Below are 20,829 nucleotides of genomic sequence, written 5' to 3'. Positions count from 1 at the left end.
TTATTCTGTTAAAACTATGGTACTTGAGTGGGCAAACACTAATTGATTAGACACCAAAATGATTTGTTTAAAGAGTTTCCTTCCCAGGCTGGAGCAGCTGCTCTCAGCCAACCCAGGGTGGGGGGGAGGGGTGGCCGGTCCAGGCCCAGGCCGAAAACTTCAGCCTTCCATGGCCCTCTGTCAGAGCTGTGTCTGGAAGCCACCCAGGTGATGCTGCCCTGCACTCCTCCAACTCTCCTCACCTGGCTCCAGACCTTTCCAACCCCAGCCCAGGCCTAATCCAGAGCCAAAGCTCCAAGTGCCAGACTCCCTGAGCCTGGTTGCTTCACTGCCCCCTGCAGCCTGGGCCAGCCAGTTCCCTTTGTGGCATACTTCCACAATAAACAGGTATGACCACAAAAGAAACACCCATGAAGGGCTAGCTATTGGCAATGGGATCTTGGCTTGGTCCAGTGTGGGGCCCTCAGGAGCCCCTCCCTCTACCCCAAGACACCCTGGGGACCCCTCTCCTCCTCCAGCACTCTGGAACCAGAACGTGGACCAGCCCTTGCCAAGGTGGGTGACCCAGGGCCTAGCAGAGCAGAGGTCTCCTCTGCCCAGAGGCATAGCCCAGTGCTCTGGCCTTTCCAACACTCTCTTGGTGGTCTCAGCAGGCCCTGGGACTCAGAGGGAGCTGCCTACCCTCAGCACAGAAGCTTGGCTCTGGGATTTGGAGAGCTGAGTAAGAGACAGAACAAAGCAAAGTTGGAAATACTGTTTCCATGGGCAAAAACTGTAAGAAGAAAAAGGGAACAAAATAACAGAGTGAAAATTATGGCTACACAGAAGACCAAAGAACAAAGGATCTAGAATAATTGATTGCTACTTCCTTGGCCCTAGAGATGAGGTACCATCACTAATTTCTTTCTTTGTGGTGCTGGGGCTCAAACCCAGGGCCTGGCACCTAGTATGAGCTGTCCCCCGGCCTATTGACCAGTTGGTGTTTTTAAAAATGGTTTTTAATAGTAAAACACCAGGCCAGTGACATCTAGATTTCTGGATGCACTATTCTAAGTCATCAGCAATTTCCAAACCAAATTTTTCTAGACTTGGGAGGACTGGAGAGGGAGCTCCACCCACAGCCAAGGCTGGGGAGTCGCCAAGGTAGCCAAGAAGTCAGCCCCCTCGCCTGAGAACCCTGCAAAGAGAGGCCCCAAACGGTTTCTCTAGACCCAGGCCTGTCTAGGTGCCACAGCTCACCTCCTGCTTTACAAGGGGAATTCAAGCACCACCTCTTGAGCAGAGGGTTCCAGAGAACCGGGGCCAGCAGTTGGAGGAACTGCCCTATTGTTTCTTTTCGAAGCCTATAAGGCAAATCCTACCCCCTTTCCTGCTCCCAGGCTCTTGTCTTCATGACATTTACAAAATAAACATCCTGAAATTCTTGTTTCCACACTGAAAATATTACCAGCAAGAAGCATCCAGCCCACAGTCTTTTTGTTGAGGTATATGCTTGTATGTTATTTTCTGATGTTAACACTCTTTTTTCTTTAAAGTCCTTGAAGCTACTCAGAATCTGAGCATCTAAGCCGAACTCCCTCCCCTCCAGCATGCACACAGGGCCCTACCAAGTGTCAAGGAGCTCTAATTCCTCATAGGGCACTCCATGGTGCCAGGCATTGTGCTGGGCAGGTGGATCGGACAGAGGACAAAGTCATCCCAGACCTCCCGCAGCTGACAACCTGTCGGTTGCCTCTGGGCCTCCACTCACCTTAGCCAGGCCAAGGGAGCGCATCCTTAGACTATGTTGCTTCTGGCTGAGAAAATCACTGCAACTGAACCATGCCAGGGAAGCCACTGTTAACCAAAAGGTGGGACCTGCTCAGAAAGATGAAGGAAATTTGCAAGCCAAAGCAAGTCCTGCACATGCAATTTTTTTTTAAGGGTCAGACATTGAATTGAGCAAGCTCAACACACTTGCCCAAATCTTTTCCTTCCCTTCTACTTTGGGGACCAGCACCTGACACAGGGTGCCCTTTACACAAAGGTGGGGGTGCACAGAGGGCAGGAATTGAGCTCAGGGATCCCAGCTTTCTTTTGGTGGCCTCTAGGGGCTCAGCTGGGAGTCTCACAGGAAAGAGGGTTTCCTGGATCAAGTCCCTAATTAGCTACACAAAGAGAAAACCATGGACAATTTGTGCACGTGGTGGCATTTTGACACACTGCCTTGTGAGAAGCAGTTGTCATAAGGGCAAATCAATCATTTCAGTGGGATTCAAATAAGTAAGGGGCAGTTTAGCTCAAGGCTGCCTGCTGCTTTAACCCATTGTTTGGTCTCATCTCCTATGAAGGTCACATGCTCTGTGCTATCTGAAAAAGAGAACAGAAATGATTTAAGATGATTCAACTTCCTACTAACATATTGTGATCCACTAAACCAAAAATGTTTTATGCTAATGTATATGTGTGTACAGAGAGGCAGATTTAGATAGAAACTATAAGTCATTTTGTTTCCTGAGTTCAATTTGGCTGTGTATTTTCCCCAACCCTCTTCCACCACAGTGCAGAGGATCCAAGCTCCTAAATGTGGACTGAGCAAGTAGGAGTGGAATCCCATGGGGCAGCCCCCCATTTCCAGGGCACGCAGATGCACATGCTGAGACAGGACTGGACTGTCCCTTCCACATCAGGCAGAGAGGCAAGCAGCCCCAAGCACTGGCCCTTTCACAGCAGCCAGGCTGGCTGTACCTACCGACCTTGACCAGCCTGGCTCATGGACAGGGACTGGCCTGGCAGCAGCAGGGACCTGGACAAAACAATGGGCCTGCCCCTGCCTTATCTGGTGGGGATCTGGCCAGGGGTCTCCACCCCAACGTTTGTCCCATAGTCAGGCCACCACCGCTGCTGCCAACTCAACCCTGTCCTCTCCAAGGGTCAGGGAACGTCCGATGCAGTAACACCGGCTATGAGCTCTAGCCCGGGTTCTAACAACCCACACCCGGAGTTGGGCCAAGAGCACAGGCCACACACACTTCATCCCAGGCCTGGGCCCAGACCCCAGGCTCCCGCCCCCATTGTGAAGCCCCTGGCTCATGGCTGAGGCTTGGCGCTGACCCTGCTGTAACTGCCAAGGGCTGGACAATGGGCACATCTGTCCTTTCTCCAAGGGGATGAAAGCACCTAAGCGACACGGCTCTGCCTTTTGTTACGGATTTTTTCTCTTTTGTCAATGAAAGAAAGCCGCGGCATGTGGCGGCCGGTGTAGCCCCACACTGGGGGCCTCCCCACGCGTCCCTGCCAGACCTCCGGACCAAGGTCCATCCTGGATTGGAGCGTGACTGTGCCCGACGCTGAACTGATTTTCAAATCTGGAGGCTTCTCTCGGGGACGCCGGGAAGAGGGCGTCCCCAGGGCCAGGCGGAGCCCCGCGCACCCGCGTCCGCCCTGCCTGTGCCAGACTTCGCTCGGGCAGCAGCCTCGGTGCGCCTCGCCGGAGAGAGAACTCGGGTGGGGGGGCCACACCAGGGACCTAACGGGAAGCCCACCAGGGCACACACGTCCGCAGGCCGGGCGCGCAGCCCTACCGGAGCGGAGCGAGAGAACTGGCGCTGGGGATCGCGAGGTACGGCCCAGTCGGGACCCTGGACACTGAGGCACGGAGGGGAACGGGTGCGCGGAGAAGGGTCCGGGGGCTGTGGGTAGCCAGTTGCCAAGCTGGGCCTCTAGGATACCCAGAGCCAGGGCCTAGCACTTAAGGGTGGGGACAGCGCCAACTTCCGGCAGCCCCTAGGGAAAAGAAGCGTGGAGCGGCTCGGAGGAGAGGGGAGGACGCGGCTGGAGCGCGAAGGCCGATGGCCCTCCGAGCATGGCGCGCCCACGGCTGCTGGGCCCGAGGGAGAGTCCACGCGGGGAGAAGGAGCCCACCGCCTAGCGGGCGAGCAGAAAGCGAGCCCCGAGATCCGGGCCGCCGCGCCCCAGGTCGCGCCCCGCGCCGCTCCGCGCACGTGCCCGCCGCGCCCCGGATTCCAGGCCCCGCCGCCGAGGCGCACGGCCCCGCCTGCATTTGTACCCGGGCCCCGTGGGCCGGGCTGGCGGCCGGGGGCGGGGCCGCGCCCGCGCATGCGCGCTGCGCCCCGGGCGTGGGGGCGGGCCGGCGGCGGCGCGGAGAACAGACCGCGGCCCCGGAGCTGCAACAGTAACCGAGCCATGGCTCGAGCGGGCGGGCGGCGCGGGCAGGCAGCAGCCGCGGCGAGCGCGCGGGCCGCGGCGCGGGAGCGGGGGGCCTCGCCGTTCTAAGGAGGAGAGGGGCCAGAGGGGGCCGACGGGCTGGGGGTGCCGCGCTCTCCCCACGGCGCGCAATCTTTCTGGAAATTAATATTTAAAAACAGCCTAGGACGCAGGGGGGAAGGTGGGGACCGAGGCAAGGCAGGACGCACACGCGCGCACGCAGAAGACAGAGCCCACCGGGAGCGCGAGCGGGCGGCAGCACAGCCGCCGGCGGCCGATGTGACCCGGACCCGCGCGCCCTCGCCGCTCCGCCCGCCACCTCGATGTGGTGTCCGCCGCGCTGTCGCCCGCATCACTATGAACGCGCAGCTGACCATGGAGGCGATCGGCGAGCTGCACGCGGTGAGCCACGAGCCGGTGCCCGCCCCCGCTGACCTGCTGGGCGGCAGTCCCCACGCGCGCGGTTCCGTGGCGCACCGCGGCGGCCACCTGGCCCCCGCGCACCCGCGCTCGCTGGGCATGGCCACCCTGCTGGACGGCGGCGGCGGCGGCGACTACCACCACCACCCCCGCGGCCCCGAGCACAGCCTGGCCGGGCCCCTGCACCCCACCATGACCATGGCCTGCGAGACTCCCCCAGGTATGAGCATGCCTACCACCTACACCACGCTGACCCCGCTGCAGCCGCTGCCACCCATCTCCACCGTGTCGGACAAGTTCCCCCACCATCACCACCATCACCACCACCACCACCACCACCCCCCGCACCACCACCAGCGCCTGGCAGGCAACGTGAGTGGCAGCTTCACCCTCATGCGCGACGAGCGCGGGCTGGCCTCCATGAATAACCTCTACACCCCCTACCACAAGGACGTGGCCGGCATGGGCCAGAGCCTCTCGCCCCTCTCTGGCTCCGGCCTGGGCGGCATCCACAACTCCCAGCAAGGGCTCCCCCACTACGCCCACCCGGGCGCCGCCATGCCCGCCGACAAGATGCTCACCCCCAACGGCTTCGAAGCCCACCATCCGGCCATGCTCGGCCGCCACGGGGAGCAGCACCTCACGCCCACCTCGGCCGGCATGGTGCCTATCAACGGCCTCCCTCCGCACCATCCTCACGCCCACCTGAATGCCCAAGGCCACGGACAGCTCCTGGGCACGGCCCGAGAGCCCAACCCCTCGGTGACCGGCGCGCAAGTCAGCAATGGAAGTAATTCAGGACAGATGGAAGAGATCAATACCAAAGAGGTGGCGCAGCGCATCACTACCGAGCTCAAACGCTACAGCATTCCCCAGGCCATCTTTGCTCAGAGGGTGCTCTGCCGCTCCCAGGGGACCCTCTCGGACCTGCTGCGCAACCCCAAACCCTGGAGCAAGCTCAAGTCCGGCCGGGAGACCTTCCGGAGGATGTGGAAGTGGCTGCAGGAGCCCGAGTTCCAGCGAATGTCGGCGCTCCGTTTAGCAGGTGAGCTGGCGCGGAGCCGCGAGAGGGGACCAAAGAAAGGACCCCCGCTCTGTCTGGAGAAGGGTCCGCGGGAGGGCTGGCACGTGGCTGGGGCAGACACCTCCCCTAGGGCTCGGTGCGCCGGACTGTGAAGGAGCCTGGGGGCTTCCGTGGCTGCCGGGCGCATCAGGCGCCGGAGGCCAAGAGAAATCCTGGAACCTGTCAGGACACGGGCCATGTAAGGGGGTTTTGGGTCGAGCACCCGGGATTTGGGAGCAGCGCGCGCCGCACGCCTACCTGAAGCCACACTCCAGCACTCGCCTTGCGGCCAGTTGCGCACCCTGCGCTGGGCTGGAGCCCGCGGAGCTGCATCCCTGCGCTACTTTGCAACCGCTCCGCGGCTTCTGCGCTCGGTCCCTGGGCTCGGCGCAGGCTGCATGGAACCGCGCTGCAGGGGCGCAGGCCAAAGGTTCCAACTGCGAGGCAGGGTGTGAGGCGGGACCTCTGCGGAACGCGCTGCGCGCGGAACTCGCCGTGGACAGATGGGGAAGGGAGAGACGCGGCCGAGGTCCCTGGGAGAGGGGCTGAGCTACATAGGACCTCCGGTGGAGCCCAGGGACCCGCCTTTACCGCTCTTGGCTGTCTTCCGAATGCTGGTGCGGGAGGGTGGGAGTGCGCCAGTGACTCCCCAGGCTGCCCGGGGATCTTCCAAGTCGGGCATGTGAGCCGGCTGTTTTAGAGGAGCCACCGCGTCTGGCTCCCTAAAGGCGCATAGGCCAAGGGTCAGTGAATCCTAGAACGGCGCTGGGAACCCAGGCGGTGCCAAGGCCACCGGAGAGGAAGATAGGAGGGAAGGTAGAGGCCGAGCCGCGCGCGGAGGACGCACTGGATTTGGCTTCGGAGGCCTTGCCCCAATCCCATCTCGGCGCGCGCTCAGGGGGCACACGCTCAGGCCCATCCTTGGCCGAGAGAAAGGTAAAAGCCTGAATGAGGGTTTGTTAATTAACTGATCGTTCTCCATTAATTCGTCCCTGGAGGATGAGAGACAGTCAATCCGCTCAGAGCGGGGGCACTGAGCCATTTCGCAGTCTAAAATCAAAGCGCGAGGCAGCCGCGATCCCCCTCCCCCACCGCGCGCGCGCCACTGAGACCGTGGGAGAGGCCGGTGCCCAGGACTCAGCAACACCGGAGCCGCCTCCCGCTGGGTGCTGGAGCCCCGGGGTCCGGAGCACTTTGCAACCGTGAGCCCTGCCGGGCAGGGTTCTAGTCCTGCTCAGTCCATGTGAATGGTGGATGACCAAGGGACACCGCGCCTTGTCCCGTAATCCGCGGGTCACTGTCCAGTTCTCCCGCCTCTCTGGCCCATGCACCGCGTTGTCTGTGCACACCGACTTACAACCGCGGCTGCAGGCTTCTGCTTGGGTGCTGCTCTGAGCTCCCGCAGGTAGGGTGCTTGGCCCCGCATCGGTGGCCTGCCAGGGGTGGGCAAGGCTAGAAGAAGAGGAAGGAGAACAGCACCTTCTCCCTGGGGAAAGGCCAGCGCCACAGCCAGCGCGCAGGCACTTACTCCAGACTTCAGTGCTCCGCACACTCGGCTTCCGGCCATCTGGAAGGACAGACGGCAAGTTCCCTTCCGAGGTGACCTCAAGTGCAGCGCCCTCCGACCTCCAGGGAGCAGAGAGGGTGGAGTTGAGGGTGCAGGCACCGAGGTGCCCAATCCCCATCCCCACAGGCGCGGGCTGGGTGCAGGGCAGGTGCTCCTGGGACCCAGGGTGTCCCTGAAGAGGCGCCTACCTGGACACCCAGCAGCCAGGCAAGGCACAGTACTCTCAGCCGCGGAGTGCCAGGCCTTTTTTAAGAAAAAGTAGAAAACGAGACTCAGGAGTGGGACATGTTTCCCTGCAACACCCAAGGGAACTGGGTGTCAAAACCTGGAGCTGGTGTCATCTTATTCACTAATTTAGAGGGGTGACAAGGAGCAGTCGAGGATACTAGGTGCTTCCAGGAAAGCCACAGCCTGGTTTTAAGGCACCAAATAACCAGGAGCCCTCTTGTTAACCGTTTTTTTCTTGTTTACCTTCTTGCTTTATTTCGACACTTGGACTTGTCTCCAGGCCTTGGTGCGCCTGGCTGCGGAACATGCTGAGGGACGCAGATGCTGCCGCTCTCGTGCGCAGAGCCTGGGCCGTCACTGTGCACACGGACCCGCGCTCAGCCCCAGCAAGGCCCGGCCTCGATGCAGGTTCCTTGCCCCTAGGTCCCAGGAATCCAGATCCCTCTGCATGTGGCAGTGTTTGTTGAAGCGCAGGTGAAGACTGGAGGCGGGAGAGGGGGGCCTTACCGGCTAAACCACCTTTAAAATGTCAGTGTGTTCTCTCCGTGTAGTGCTTGCCGCAGCCGCACTAAAAGCCACACTAAAGCAGAGCTCCCGCGCCGCTGAGTCCCAAGCGGGGTGGAGACTGGCCAGGTTGGGAGTGCGGGTGGATTGTTTGCAAGATGCTCGGGCTGCAGGAGAAGGGGCTGAGCTCTCCGGGCCTAGGAGGAGGAAAGGAATCCCCCACCACCCCCACCACACCCCCGCACCAGCACCTGGGACATGGCCCCCAGCGTCTGCCCTGGAGGACCCGGAGGAGGACCTCTAGGCCTGGGGGGCGGGATTCCTGGAGGCGTTCATGAGAAAGTCTGGTGGGACCCAACCTGGGTAGTGTTTGCCGCGACTGGCCTTGTGGAGAGATTGATTGATAACGGCCTGCGCAAGACCATTTGCTTTTTGTTAATTATTTACCCTGGCCGGACATTTCAGCTGTCCCACAGCAGCTAGGCTGTGGGAGCCAGGCCAGGGCACAGAAGGAGGACCCAGGAGCCCCACTTGCTTGCCCTTGGAGGCCCAGGAGTAGAGTCTGGGGAGTAGGGGCTCCAGGCACAGGGTGGGAAGAGAGGCCCAGCCGCATCTGGGCGTCGGCGCAGCTGCTCTAACAAAGGGCCGGCAGGGCGCAACCAACCGTGTCGCCTGGAGGAGCCTGAGTGGAGGCCTGGTCCTGCCTCTGCACATCGTGGCTAAGGCTGGGGGTGCTGAGTTGCTACTGTGCCTGCCTGCCTGCCCAGGGCAGTGGACTGAGGACTCTCACCTCCAACCTGCACACACCCCAGCCCGCTCACAGGGACCACAGCCAGGGGCTCAGAGCGGCCCTGTCCCGCAGTCCGTGCCTCGAGGTTGAGGAGCATCCTTCCTCTGTGCAGGGCCCACCCGGGAACCCAGACCGAGTGGAGGGGGTGCGGGGTTGACATGTACATGCAGTGGGTCCTGAGCAGGTCAAACCTGCTTGAGGCTTTAGGAGGCTGGGTAGCCATTGTACAGTGCTACCTTGGTGTACATGCAGTATGGGAGCCCACCTGAGACAAACCCCCTTCAGGAGCACCTCAGAAGAGGAAGTGCCAGAGCTGCTCTCCATGCCCATCTCCACCACCTAGGCCAGCCAGCTGACCCCTGGGATGGCCAGCAATAGATCACTTGTGTTACACAGCAGCAGCAGCAGAGCCACCCTAAGCCCAAGGCTTGTGTCTTCGTCCTCAAGCCTTGAGCCCTCTGTGAGTGGTGCACCCACATTCCCTGCTTTGGGGATTCTCTCCTTGAAACCCCGACTCTCGCTCTGTGGAGGCTGTGTGCACCCTGGCATGCTGGTGAGGCTGGATGCCCAGCACCACCTGGGTCCAGCCACAGTCAGGGAAGGGGACACTAGATATGCCTTTGTTTTGAGGACATCGTCCTGTGATTCCCAACTGCTTGCTGTTTCAACGGGAACAGGACATAGAAGAGGAAGAGGGGGCTGTCCTGAGCCCCTCCTGAGATTCCCCACAATTCCTAGGGTTACCTAACTGATGGAGACATTTTCTGTGCCCCCCAAAGTACACCGCAACCCTAGTCTCCCCAAGCAAGGTGCATGCTTGAAATTTTTTTTTTTTATCTGATCAGTGCCTTTGCTGGTGTGTTTTTAAGCACAGCTAGGTCTGCGAGAAGAAAGTGACCTGGCCAGCAGAGTTCGGAGATGGGAGCTGAGGGACAGCAGTGGGTCAGCAGTTCCTTTGTCTCCTTGTTTCCTCTCCTTGCAAAATGACCCCAGGCAGGAGGGAGGCGGCCTGAGGCCGAGCAGGGCAGTCTTTGTTTCCTGCCCTGGGTGGGTGGAGCGGGGCGCGCCATCAGGACCCTGGACAGGGCCGGCCACTAGTCACCAGGGTCTTGATAGGCCAGGATGCTCCTGAGAACTGGCAGGAAGAAAGCAGAGATCTGCAGCTGCTATTCCAAAGCTTATGAGAGCTCCGGCCCCGGCTGAGGGTAGACACGGCTGGCCCAGGTCGTCGTGCAAATCAAACCACCTGCGTCTTCAGCTGCGGACCTTTGCTGCTGCCAACTGCAGCTGTAAGTGCATGAGACCTGTGTGCACACCGCTTCCCCAGTCCAGGCCATCCCTGTGGGCGTGACGGGGGCTGGCTCATTAGGCTAACACATTCAGTTCCAGCCCTTTGGTCTGTGCTGGGGAAAATCTATAGTCATCGCTAATCTGCGACGTCTTTAAGGAGGTAGTCACTCGAGCTGCTTGGTGTCATCCTTTGTGCGTCCTCGGCAAATTCGGCTCATCAGATAGAGGCTGCTGCCCCAGCTCTGAAGCTCTCAGAAGGAACAGTTCTTGAAAGTATGGGCAAAATGGGAGTCCTCCTGATTTTCTCGTTAAAAGGGAAAGATCCTTAAGGCTGATTGCAACGTACAGCTCGAAAAGGGGTTCTCCAGTGTCCCCAAAGTGGGGCTGCCCTGTGCCCCTGAGGACACTGCATGCTGGAGTGTGTCAAGGCATGCACAGTAGGGCAGCTCGGCCAAACAGCTTGGATGGATGGAGGATGATGGTCTCGTTTCCCTGCCCGTCAGCACACAGCTCTGCGCTTCGGTCAGCTAGAACAGCCCTGACGTAGGGTGGCCACCGAGACAGGAGCTTACAGAAGTCACTGTTGTTAGAGGGTCTGTTTCTTATGCTGCAGGAAAACACGCAACAGATACTTGCTAAGTTCTAGTCTCAGTGTGTCTCTATTTAGATGAAGGGAGAGAGCACCTTTAGAAGAATGAATTATCCAGCTTCATCCAGTAAAAAGGGACAGCTATTTCTTAAATTTTTTTTTTGTCTTTTTCATTTTTATCGGTACCAGGGATCGAACTCACGACTGCCTGCTTGCAAGGCAGGCGCTTATGCCGCTGAGCTAAATCCCCAGCCCAAGGGACAGCTATTTCTAATGTGAATGAAATTGGTGCACAATCATAAACTTGTTTTCAGTAGGTTTTTATTGTAGTGCCAGTGAATTATTATTATTGTGGTACTTGTATTAAATCTCTTTCCTCCTGAGAAGATAGAAGTTGGCGGGCCTGGTGGCACACACCTGTAATTCCAGTACTCAGGAGGCAGAGGCAGGAGGATTGCTGCAAGTTCGAGGCCACACTGGGCTACAAAGTGAGTTCAAAGCCAGCCTGCATGTCGAGATGATAGGAGTGGGTAGGTGACTAGGCCAATCACAGCATCTCCCAATAATTCTGGTGGAAATTGCACAAATTATTTATCAGAAAGTCTTGCTGTGGATTTGTCTGCATTCTTACCCCCCAGATCTTGCAGTATCATAAAATTGAACCAATTAGTTTGTAGAAATGTTCTTCTCCTTTAGGAGAATGGTCAGGACCCTAATATGCAAGGCGCCGTGTTTGTCACAGCAGTGGGCTGTGCATATCCCATTCAGTGTGAACAGTGGGAGCTTCTCCTGCGCACACCCCGTGTGTGCCCCGCACCTTTAGGATCACTGACAGAGCTGAAAGAAAAGAGGAGACACAGAACACCTGCTTGCGCCCCCAGTGTCTTGCCGTCCTCTGCATGGGAGCCTCAGCACATTGTGATGTGGTATCCAGGGCAGGTTGGAACCACCATCTCCTGGCTGCACCATGACTTCCCCTGTCTTTAGTGAGGTCAAGTGACTTTGTTTGCGAATCACAGCAGGAAAACAGGAACCTCCCAAACTCAGCTTTCCTGGGTCAGAGCTCAACTGTCTTTGCCTCTACCCCAGGCTTCTGTCGTCAGTTCGGGTCCACCTGGCCCACAGACTCAAGTGAGAAACGTCCAACTCCTCATTAACAGACACCCGGTTTATTATGCACCCAGTGCCTGATCAAGTTCTTGAAATTAGTCAGTGTGTCTCCCTGCCCCGGGGCTCTCGGAGAGAGAGATATGTGTGGAAACATTTCTTTTTACTCAAGGGTTATGAGAGAGATTTTTTTTTATTGCTCTCCTTGAAGGAGCAGCCAGAGGGACGGTAAGCAGTAACAAAGCTGGACGCAGGGCCCACATCTCTCTATCCATTTGTTCACTTAAACAATTATTGATGTGCAAGACCCATCTCATTAGCCAGGCTCTGCGGGTAGGGCTGCTCCTCCGGGACCATGCCTGGGGAGGACCCAAGGGCCCAGGTCCACCATCCTCCAGGCTCTGCTGTTCTGATCTGCACTTGGGCAGCACCAAGACTTTTCGGCTGTTCCACAGCATGCCTGTTATTCCTATCTAAAGACCCTCACACACCCCCAAATAATAAATCGATTAAAAGTCCACACATATGTTGGCACTTGTCCAGAGGGGAATATGCCATGTCCAGGCACCGGGCTTTGCGTTAGCTGTGGGTCGCTCAGAATCGACAGCCCCTGAAGTCACTTTAGTTTTCACATCTGGCGATGATCTCATGGTCCCAAAGAGAGGTTATCAGAAGAACACAATAAACTATGAGCTTTTTGCTTTCTTTCCTGTGGTCTCCTGCAACGGATCAATGGGGAAATTAAATAAACAAACGGGAGCAGAGCGCCACCTAGTGACCCTGCAGTGGCCTCCTGGGCTGCAGGGCTGCAACTGGGGAAGGGAGTGGCTAAGGGGATTCCAGTATTGATGGAGTCACAAAAATCATTCATTAAGGCAATTTAATCTTTGCTATTAAATGTCCTTTCAATTCATTTGGGGTAATTAAGATGCAGTTAAAGTGATTAAACTCTAATTACTTATGCTAGACAAAGACATATTTGTCACACTAATGCGGTTAACTATGGACTCAGAAAGAAAGTTAACATTTACTTCAAATGATGCAACTGGAAAAATCAGCTCCTCTTTTTATCATTAATCCAGGGAGCTGGGTGATTTTGCACTCTCGTTGAATAGGGGAGGCGCTGGATCCAGTGACTGCTGGAGGGGAGCTTGTGCAGAAGCAGCTAGTTCCCTGGCTGGGCTTTCCTGGGCAGCCTTGTTTGGGGTTCTGCCTGCAGCCCTCACTCCCAGAGTAGCCAACAGCACTGGGGTCTCATCCTGACACGTTCAAAGTGGGGAGCCTCCCAGGGAGCCCTCCCTGCCAAGCTACAGACTCAACTAGATGGAAAGATGGGCTGGAGAGAGGACAGGCATGGGGCAGGGATGGGACAGGGGTTCACGGGGGACAGCAGAGGCTCCTGAGGCAACTGTGAAACCCTCACTCCTGACACTCCTCGCCTCAGTGGATGGGAATAGGGTGCCCCCCACAGGCTGCGTCACACTGGACCATGAGCCCCTTGGAAAGCACAGTGCAGAGCAAGTCTGTGCCTTTTGGAAGCTTTCCCAGTACACACACAAAGTGCCCTTCGATTAGGACCTGCTATTCACTGAGACCTTTTGCCGGAATCACCGCAGAGCCCAGCTCTTTGGACAGCTTAGTTATGAGTACGCAAAAAGGGAGCATGAGCTAGAATCTCATAAATCTGAGGCTTGCCTTTCTACGAAAAAATTTTAGGGAAGCTCCTGCATTTTCCTGGGTGCGATGGTGAATGAGACCATCGGGATCCTTCACCCCAGGAGGCCCAGGCTTTTGAACTCCATGTTGCAGAGCAGTTGTGCAGTGTCTTCCTCCTCCATGGATCCCCTTGACTTATGCTACGCACATCAGATGCCAAAAAGCAAAAGCTAGCGGATTCACCAGCCTGCAATCAAGCATTTCTATCTTACAAATAAATTTGTTCATTGTTCGAAGGTTTAGTCCTTACAAATTTTCAGGACCATGCTAGGCCATCTTAAATTACTGGGGAGAAACCCTCTGGATGAAGAGTCAGCACTCTGGGGACAAACAGATTCCTGTGCATGCACTCCCACGCTTCAGACTCATCTGACCTTTTGGGCTTCTGTCTCCTCACATACAAAGTGGGGGTCTGGCCCCAGGGGCACTCATGGGTCCCACTTTCTGTGACTGCCTCCTACCTCCACCATGTGTCCATGCTGTAGCCCAGTGGCACCCTCGTCTGTCTCAGTGCAGTGCTCCGTGCTGGTGTTAGGACTCAGCCAGATGTGGGGCTCTAGGTGCTACTTCTGCCCAGCCTCTGACTTGAGGTCAGGAGGATGCACCCAGCCAGGAGCACTGCCCCTACCACACCCTGACTGCAGCTGGGGTTTCCTGACACCACGAGCTGTTGGCAAGGGCACGCCTGCCCAGGAACTCGTCCACGCTCTGCCGGGAGCGTGCTGTGCACCAGCTCCTCACCTCCAGCCCACACACGTTTGGCACCTCCACTGGTTTGTGTACAGTCGGGACTGTGATGGCGAACCTTTTAGAGCTTTTGGTGTCAGTGGCAACCCGTTGTGGCATGCGTGCTGGAGGTTCACCACCCATGCTCCAGCTAAACTCAGAAGTGTTCCTGGAACTATGGAGAGGTTTCAGAGAAGCATCTTCGCAGAAGCAGCAGCAAAAGCCACCTCTGTGTTCACTGAGGAGGGATCTGTGGATAAGTAGCAATGTGCTACAATAGCCCAGGAGTGTGCTGCGCTGTTAACAGATGAGCCAGAGCTGGGTAGACAGGGCGGGCGCCTTGTAAGAAGGACGTTAAGTTTTAAAAATAGAGCAGTGGACAGCTGGGTTTTGTGGCACATGCCTGTAATCCCAGCACTTGGGAGGCTGAGGCAGGAGGATTATTGCAAGTTTGAGACCAGCCTGGGCTACAAAATGAGCTCAAGGCCAGCCTGAACTGCACAGCAAGACCCTGTCTCAAAAAGACACACACACAAAAAGCCAGACCAGGGGTAGCAAACCATGCTGGAAGAGTGCTGTTTTTACAAAATTCAAAAGCAGCAAGGCTAAGCAACAAGTGGCGCTGGGGTGTGGGCGGTGCACACAGGGCCTGGGTCCTAATCCCAGCACTGATGAAGAGAAGAAGATGCAGGCCCTAAGAGGAGAGATGCCCTCAGACCGCTCACCAGGCAGCCAGCATCCTGGTTCTTTGCAGGGCAGTGGCTTCCCGAGTCCTGTTTCCGCCTCATATCTTACATGATACGTGTCGCTTTGCAGGTAGTAGATAGCACTTAATTGGACATAGGGAGAAAGAGATCAGTTTACCTGATCCCCAACCCAGACAGTTTGGACCCAGACCAAGTAAACCCGGACTGGGCCTGATCTGTGCTGACAGTCATGCGGGTCCTGCCCTTGGCTGAACTTCCCTCCCCTAGGGATCACATCCGCTCTTCACAGGCAGAGGAAGCTGTATCAGATAGGGAAAGAGAAGTTGGAACGCAGGGCCTCACACACGCTAGGCAGGCTCTCTCCTGCCCAGCCGCCTCCCAAGAGCTGGTTCTCATGTCCCGCAGCATCTGTTCCCCAATTGTGCGCTCCGTACCGGACTGGAGATAGAATACACAGCACACCTGTCCTCAGCGCTCTCTCTCCCTCCCTCTCTCTCCGTGTCTTTGTTTTCCTTCCTTTCTTTCTCTGGTGGGAAAAAAAGACAAGTAGCTGTTCACAATCTTTCATTTTAGTATGTGATTTTATGTGTGTGTTGTCCATGGTGTGTGTGTGTTTGGTGTGTGTGTGCCAGAAAGAGAAGCCCAGGAGTGATAGACTCTTTTTGAGTTGCTGGTTTGGTTTGGTTTTTGTTGAGCTGGAAATTGCACCGAGCTATATCCCCAGACTTCTTCTTGAAAAAACCTTGAGACAGGGTTTTGCTAAGTCACAATGTTGCCCGGACTGGGCTCAAACTCATGAATGCCCTGCCTCAGCCTCCCTGAATGCTGAGACCACAGCACCTGGCTTATGCAGGGACAGAAACGGGAGTTGTGGGTCAGGAATGGAGAGGTTTCCAGACAGAGAGGTCACTGGGTGGTGTGCAGCGCTGGCCGAGACTCTCTCATGGTTCCTGAAGGACCAGGCGTCTGCAAGTCTGGTTTTCTCCAGTGTAGTTTCGTGATGCAGCTCCTTCCTGTAGGGGCAGAGGATTCTCTGTAGTGGTGGCTTTCAGTTTTTGGGGTGTCACAGTACTCCAGGGGAGCGGGTCAGATTAGTGGGATGGGGGCAGGTACAGTATAATACGGTAAAAATCTTCCCAAGTGAACCTAATGAATGTTCACATTGAGAATTAGAGTGCTGGCACTGAGAATTAAGAGCATTTTTATTTTTTGTTTGTTTTTTGAGACAGGGCCTCACTATGTAGCTCAGGCTGGCCTTGAATGCATTAAGTAGGCCAGCTACTCTCAAACTTGCAGCGACCCTCCTGCCTCAGCCTCCCTAGTCCTGAAATTACAGGCATGAGAGAGGACCTCAGCACACTGGTGACCAGTGACAGTGCTTCTAGATAGGCTGGAAACCTCTCAAGGGCTCCGCCAGTGATTCCCTTGTTGTTGCTCTGTCTGGAAAGACAGCTCAATGTGAAAACTGCTCAAATGTAAGTGGGTGGATTATTTCTATTATGGCACAGTTCCTGCTGTGTGTAGACTCAACTACAGCAGCATTTTTGGCTTTTCGCAGATTTTTGAGGTGTAATTGAAATGCAGCAAACCACCTACTTAACAGGCAGCTTGGTGAGCTTTGATGTGGGCACACAGTCAGACTCTGCTGTGCCAGGTTACTGGACGCCTTCCCTTCTCCCTAGTCTCCTCCTGTTGCCTTCTAATCCTACCCTTTAGTATCCAGCCTGTGTCACTTTTAGGCAACCACAGATCTGCTTTCTGTTGTTACAGATTAATTGGATTTGCTAGGATTTAAACAAAAGAACACACTCTTGTGTGTCCGCCTCTTTACGCCCAGCAGAAATCTCCCTTCCTTCGCTGCATCCACAGCTCCATCTTCCCCTGCACGGTCAGCAGTGGGCCAGGCCATTGCTGTGCGCAGGCTTCTACCAGAGGCTCACTGTCACGCCAAGGGTATGTCACCCCGAGTCCTGCTTGGGTCACGACACAGCCTCAGTGGATCCTGTCACCCATCCAGGGCTGACCCTTGTCTAGGGCCCATCCTGGCCTTGAACTTGCAATGATCCTCCCACCTCAGCCTCCCGAGTCCTGGCATGCCAAGTATATAGTGTGCCCCAAGATGCCAGCTCTATTCTGTAACTTTAAACACTGAAATCACGTTATTCGGCCTATGATGGAGTATTTAAATGCACACAGAACAATGATGGAGACAGAATAAATCCCTGACAGTGCTGCTGCCCCTCCCTCCCAAACCCGCATGCATAGGATTGGACTTGGGGCACCCGCAATGGGAGGTGTCCGAGCCTCATTGAAGGCAGGCAGGAGCCAGACGTATCCCAGGGCCTCCCCTGGGTGAGGCACTCCTTGGGTTAACCAGTCCTCTATTTTTAGGCCCTTCAGTCGGCCCATAAGCTGGCCACACACACTTCCCCAATGACTTTAAGTTAGATGTATCATAACTCACCTAACCTTTCCGGGATCGCTGAATATTTTTGTTTCATTTTTGCTATCACTAATGACAGCAGCTGGCAACACTGTATGTGATTTGATTTCCTCTTACGCAACTATTTTTCTCTCAGTACTATAGGAGTCTTAGAAAATAGGAGGCATTATAACCTCAGCACAGAATCAAATCACTCACAAGCCCATTACCCGAAGGTAATACTCACTTCTACATCGGGTTGTTGTCCTCCAGTTTTTTAAAAGTATGTGTGTAAAATATATTTGAAGTTTTTATTTTTCACCAAATCAAGCTGATTGATAATTAACAGGTGAATGCATCTCAGGAATTACTACTTGAAAATTAGTTCAATGATAAAAGTTGCAAAAATGAAATAGAAAAAAAGAAATCGGTGTACCCTGCACCCAGTTGTCCCCATCGACCCGCTGACCGGCCGCCGTCACTGCCTCCCCAACGTGCCCTGTGTTCTCTCCCCAAGAGCGCAGACCACTGACCGCAGCAGACTCCCTGCACCGAGCAAGGGTGCGGTCCGCACACCACTGCCAGAGCCCTAAGTCCTTAGTATTTTCCTTAAGCCTCAGGACATCCTCTCCGGTGGTGATGCTGATCATGGCTCAGCTTTCTCATACGACCCAGTGGTGTCTCTGGGCTGGTGCCTCCTGGTCTCCTGTCTGGAGGTGCAACTGTCCTGGCCCCTGAGTGCTTTGCACCGGATCCCCTCACTCATCCCCCTATCCCATCTCCACCTGGGCCCTGGCGTGTCTGAAGAGGAAGCGGCTCCTTCTGCAGGGGACAGCCCTGCTTTTGTGTTTGCGGGTGCCTTCTTGCCTAGGAAGCTGTGTGGTGGCAGGGTGTCCCCTAAAGGTCACACCTGGAGGCCCCAGTGCTGTCCCCTTGATCAGTTGCAGAGTTAATTCTGGCTACCCATACCGTGCTGCCTGACTTCTCCCTGAGATCTCTGTGGGAGCCCCTCTGCACCCCTGACCCCTCTTGCTCCCCGCTCCCCACAGATCTAGTATCCATTGATCCAGGCTCCACCTCAACTGCACCCCAGTGGTCTCATGGTGCTTCCCCTGTCCAGCCCACTCACCATGGCCACCGGTCCTGGGCTTTCTGCAGTGGGCAGCAGCCCTGCCCCCTCCTGCGCCTATTCCGCAGTCACCCCAGTGGACTCGGGACTTCCTTTTGTCCACCAGTGGCTTATAACTCACCACTGCATTGCCATACTGTGGTGCTCAAATTGTTCCACATCTCACTGACTCCTCTGGGAGCCCCGGAAGCTGGACTCACACCTCCTGGGGACGTGCACCCACTTTTTTAAAACTTTCTGGCATAAAAAGATGCCCTAAGCTATGGTATCCCAAGCCCAGAATCTACCTTCAGTGAAGTTGAGGTCTCAGAGCAGGAAGGCACTGTGCTTGCTGCGTGAGCTGGCGGTGTTAGGAGTCTTTGCTGCGCGAGCTGGCTGTGTTAGGGGTTTTTGCTGCGTGAGCTGGCCATGTTAAGGGTCTTTGCTGCACGAGCTGGCCGTTTTAGGGGTCTTTGCTGCGTGAGCTGCCTGTGTTAGGGGTCCTTGTGTTTCCATCTGCTCAGACAAAGCCAGGAAACACACACATGTGGTTCTGTGCACACGTGTCATGCTCAGGTAACACATTTGTGTGCTCGTTCTAAGTGAGCACTCTGATCTCTGATTCTTCTCTCTTACAGGCTCCCTCTCCCTCTCTGTCTCTCCCTTGTACATATACACACACACACATGTACACACTTATTGATCAGTCTGGTAATACATCTCAGTTTGTTTTGCCTTGCACAAATTCATAAAATACATAAACCTGCTTTTTTAGATAAAATTCACACACGCATGCACAAGTATCTACCACAGCGTCGTTTTGGAGCTGTTAGAAATCAGATACTCTGGGGCAGAGCCCAGGAGCCTCTGTCTAACGAGCCCTTGAAAAGATTGTAATGCATGGTAAAGTTTGTGCAGCTCAAAATCTGCAGCAGGCTGAGCATTGGTAGTGCCCGTAATCCCAGGCTGAGGCAGGAGGATCGCTGTAAGTTCAAGGCTAGCCTGGGCTGCATAGTGAGCCTCTGCCTCAAAAAAACAAAACAAAAAAAGAACACAAAACAGCAGCAAGCCTTGGCTCTGTGTGGATGGGTCCACATGGTAGATAACTGGTCTTCACTGTTTGAACCTCTGAGCTCTTTGTGAGGAGAGGGCCCCACAAACCATGCTGTCCAGGGCCCAGGCTCCTGGAGTCCCTGGTATTCCTCCTGGGCCAGCCTCCTCAAATCCTGTTCTATTTCTGACAAGGATATGGGGTGATTCTTTCATTCTTGGAAAGTTTTACAGTACTGGAAAATGTAAAACGAGCTCCGGACGCCTGGGCATCTCAGGTCCCGAGAAGCTTGTTTCAGATGTGTGAGCCCTGTGTTCCGAATCCAGTACAATGGGTCTGACCTGGGTTGAGGGCTCCCTTCAAGTAAGCCACCTTCAGGCCCCAGGCAGCCTTGGGGTACTTGACCACACTGTGTGGAGCCTCTGGGGTCCAGGCCCTCGCCCCTCGGTGTACACTGGTCTCCCAGGTCACAGCCTGGCTGCTGAGTCAGCACCTTCACTTTCAGCCAGCCAAATGGTTAAGTTTGAGTCCCAGCACCCTGGGAGGCTGAGGCAGGAGAATTGCAGGTTCCAGGCCTGCCTGGGCAGTTTAGCAACATAGAGAGACTCAGATAAGGATTCGGTTCTCTCCCCAGTGTATGTCAGGGATGGGGCAGCGCTGACTTAGCACAGGACCTCTCAGCTTCTTGACAGCCTTAGAATTACCTGGGGGCTGTCCTAAATGCCTGCTGAAGTATCTTGAGACCCTAGTGGTCAGTATCTCGGGACAGATCCCAACCACCTGCACTGGTATTTCCCTGGAGCAAGATGCCGCCCTGAGCTCCCCCAGCCTGACCTGTGGCCAGGCTCAGCAGCCCTGCAAGCAGGAGGAAGAGAGTCCCCTCATCCAGGGCCCACGCACCAGGAGCCAGCAGTCTCAAGAGCAAGAGCCCAATGACTTGGCAGGCACCAGGGCAAAGGAAGCGGAGGGGCACACTGGGTTGATTTACCGAGCATTCTTCCCCAAGCCACCTGCACCCTGCTGACTGTAATTTCTCCCCAGCTCCTCCCAGCCCTCATTAATTCATTATTACGGTTTCCACCTTGCAGTCCGTGGATAAGTGCTGTCCTTCCCCATAAATCCAATGCTCTCTCCTCGGTGCTCAGCCCAGTCACACGCAGACCACCAGCCACTGCCAGACATGTGGACAGCGCTTTTGCCCTCTGTGCCGACTCCCCACCAGGGCACTGTGCTCCGTTCATTTCCAGGTCCCCCTGCGTCTCCAGCAAGGTTCTCCAGCCTGCTCTGGGCCCAGCCCCCAGCCCCTCTCCACCCATCCAGGGAACAGAACGGGCA

The 20,829-nt window shown here is 55.9% G+C and overlaps 1 protein-coding gene across 1 annotated transcript in view; it reads left to right on the top strand.

The window, feature by feature from the left end:
• The first annotated feature begins 4,229 nt into the window (after positions 1 to 4,229).
• Positions 4,230 to 20,829, top strand: part of Onecut1 (one cut homeobox 1) — a 33,500-nt gene continuing 16,900 nt past the window's right edge. The window contains exon 1 of the mRNA XM_023565936.2: positions 4,230 to 5,671. Within this exon, the coding sequence (XP_023421704.2) occupies positions 4,564 to 5,671 (1,108 nt within the window). The 5' untranslated portion in view covers positions 4,230 to 4,563. The remainder of the gene's footprint in view (positions 5,672 to 20,829) is intronic.

The sequence above is a fragment of the Cavia porcellus genome, unplaced genomic scaffold (genome assembly GCF_034190915.1).
Source record: "Cavia porcellus strain 051 isolate PalLab524CR breed Dunkin Hartley unplaced genomic scaffold, mCavPor4.1 scaffold_1, whole genome shotgun sequence".
NCBI lineage: Eukaryota > Metazoa > Chordata > Mammalia > Rodentia > Caviidae > Cavia > Cavia porcellus.
The sequence above is the reverse complement of the archived record's forward strand: the minus strand, read 5'-3'. Positions and strand labels throughout refer to the sequence as shown.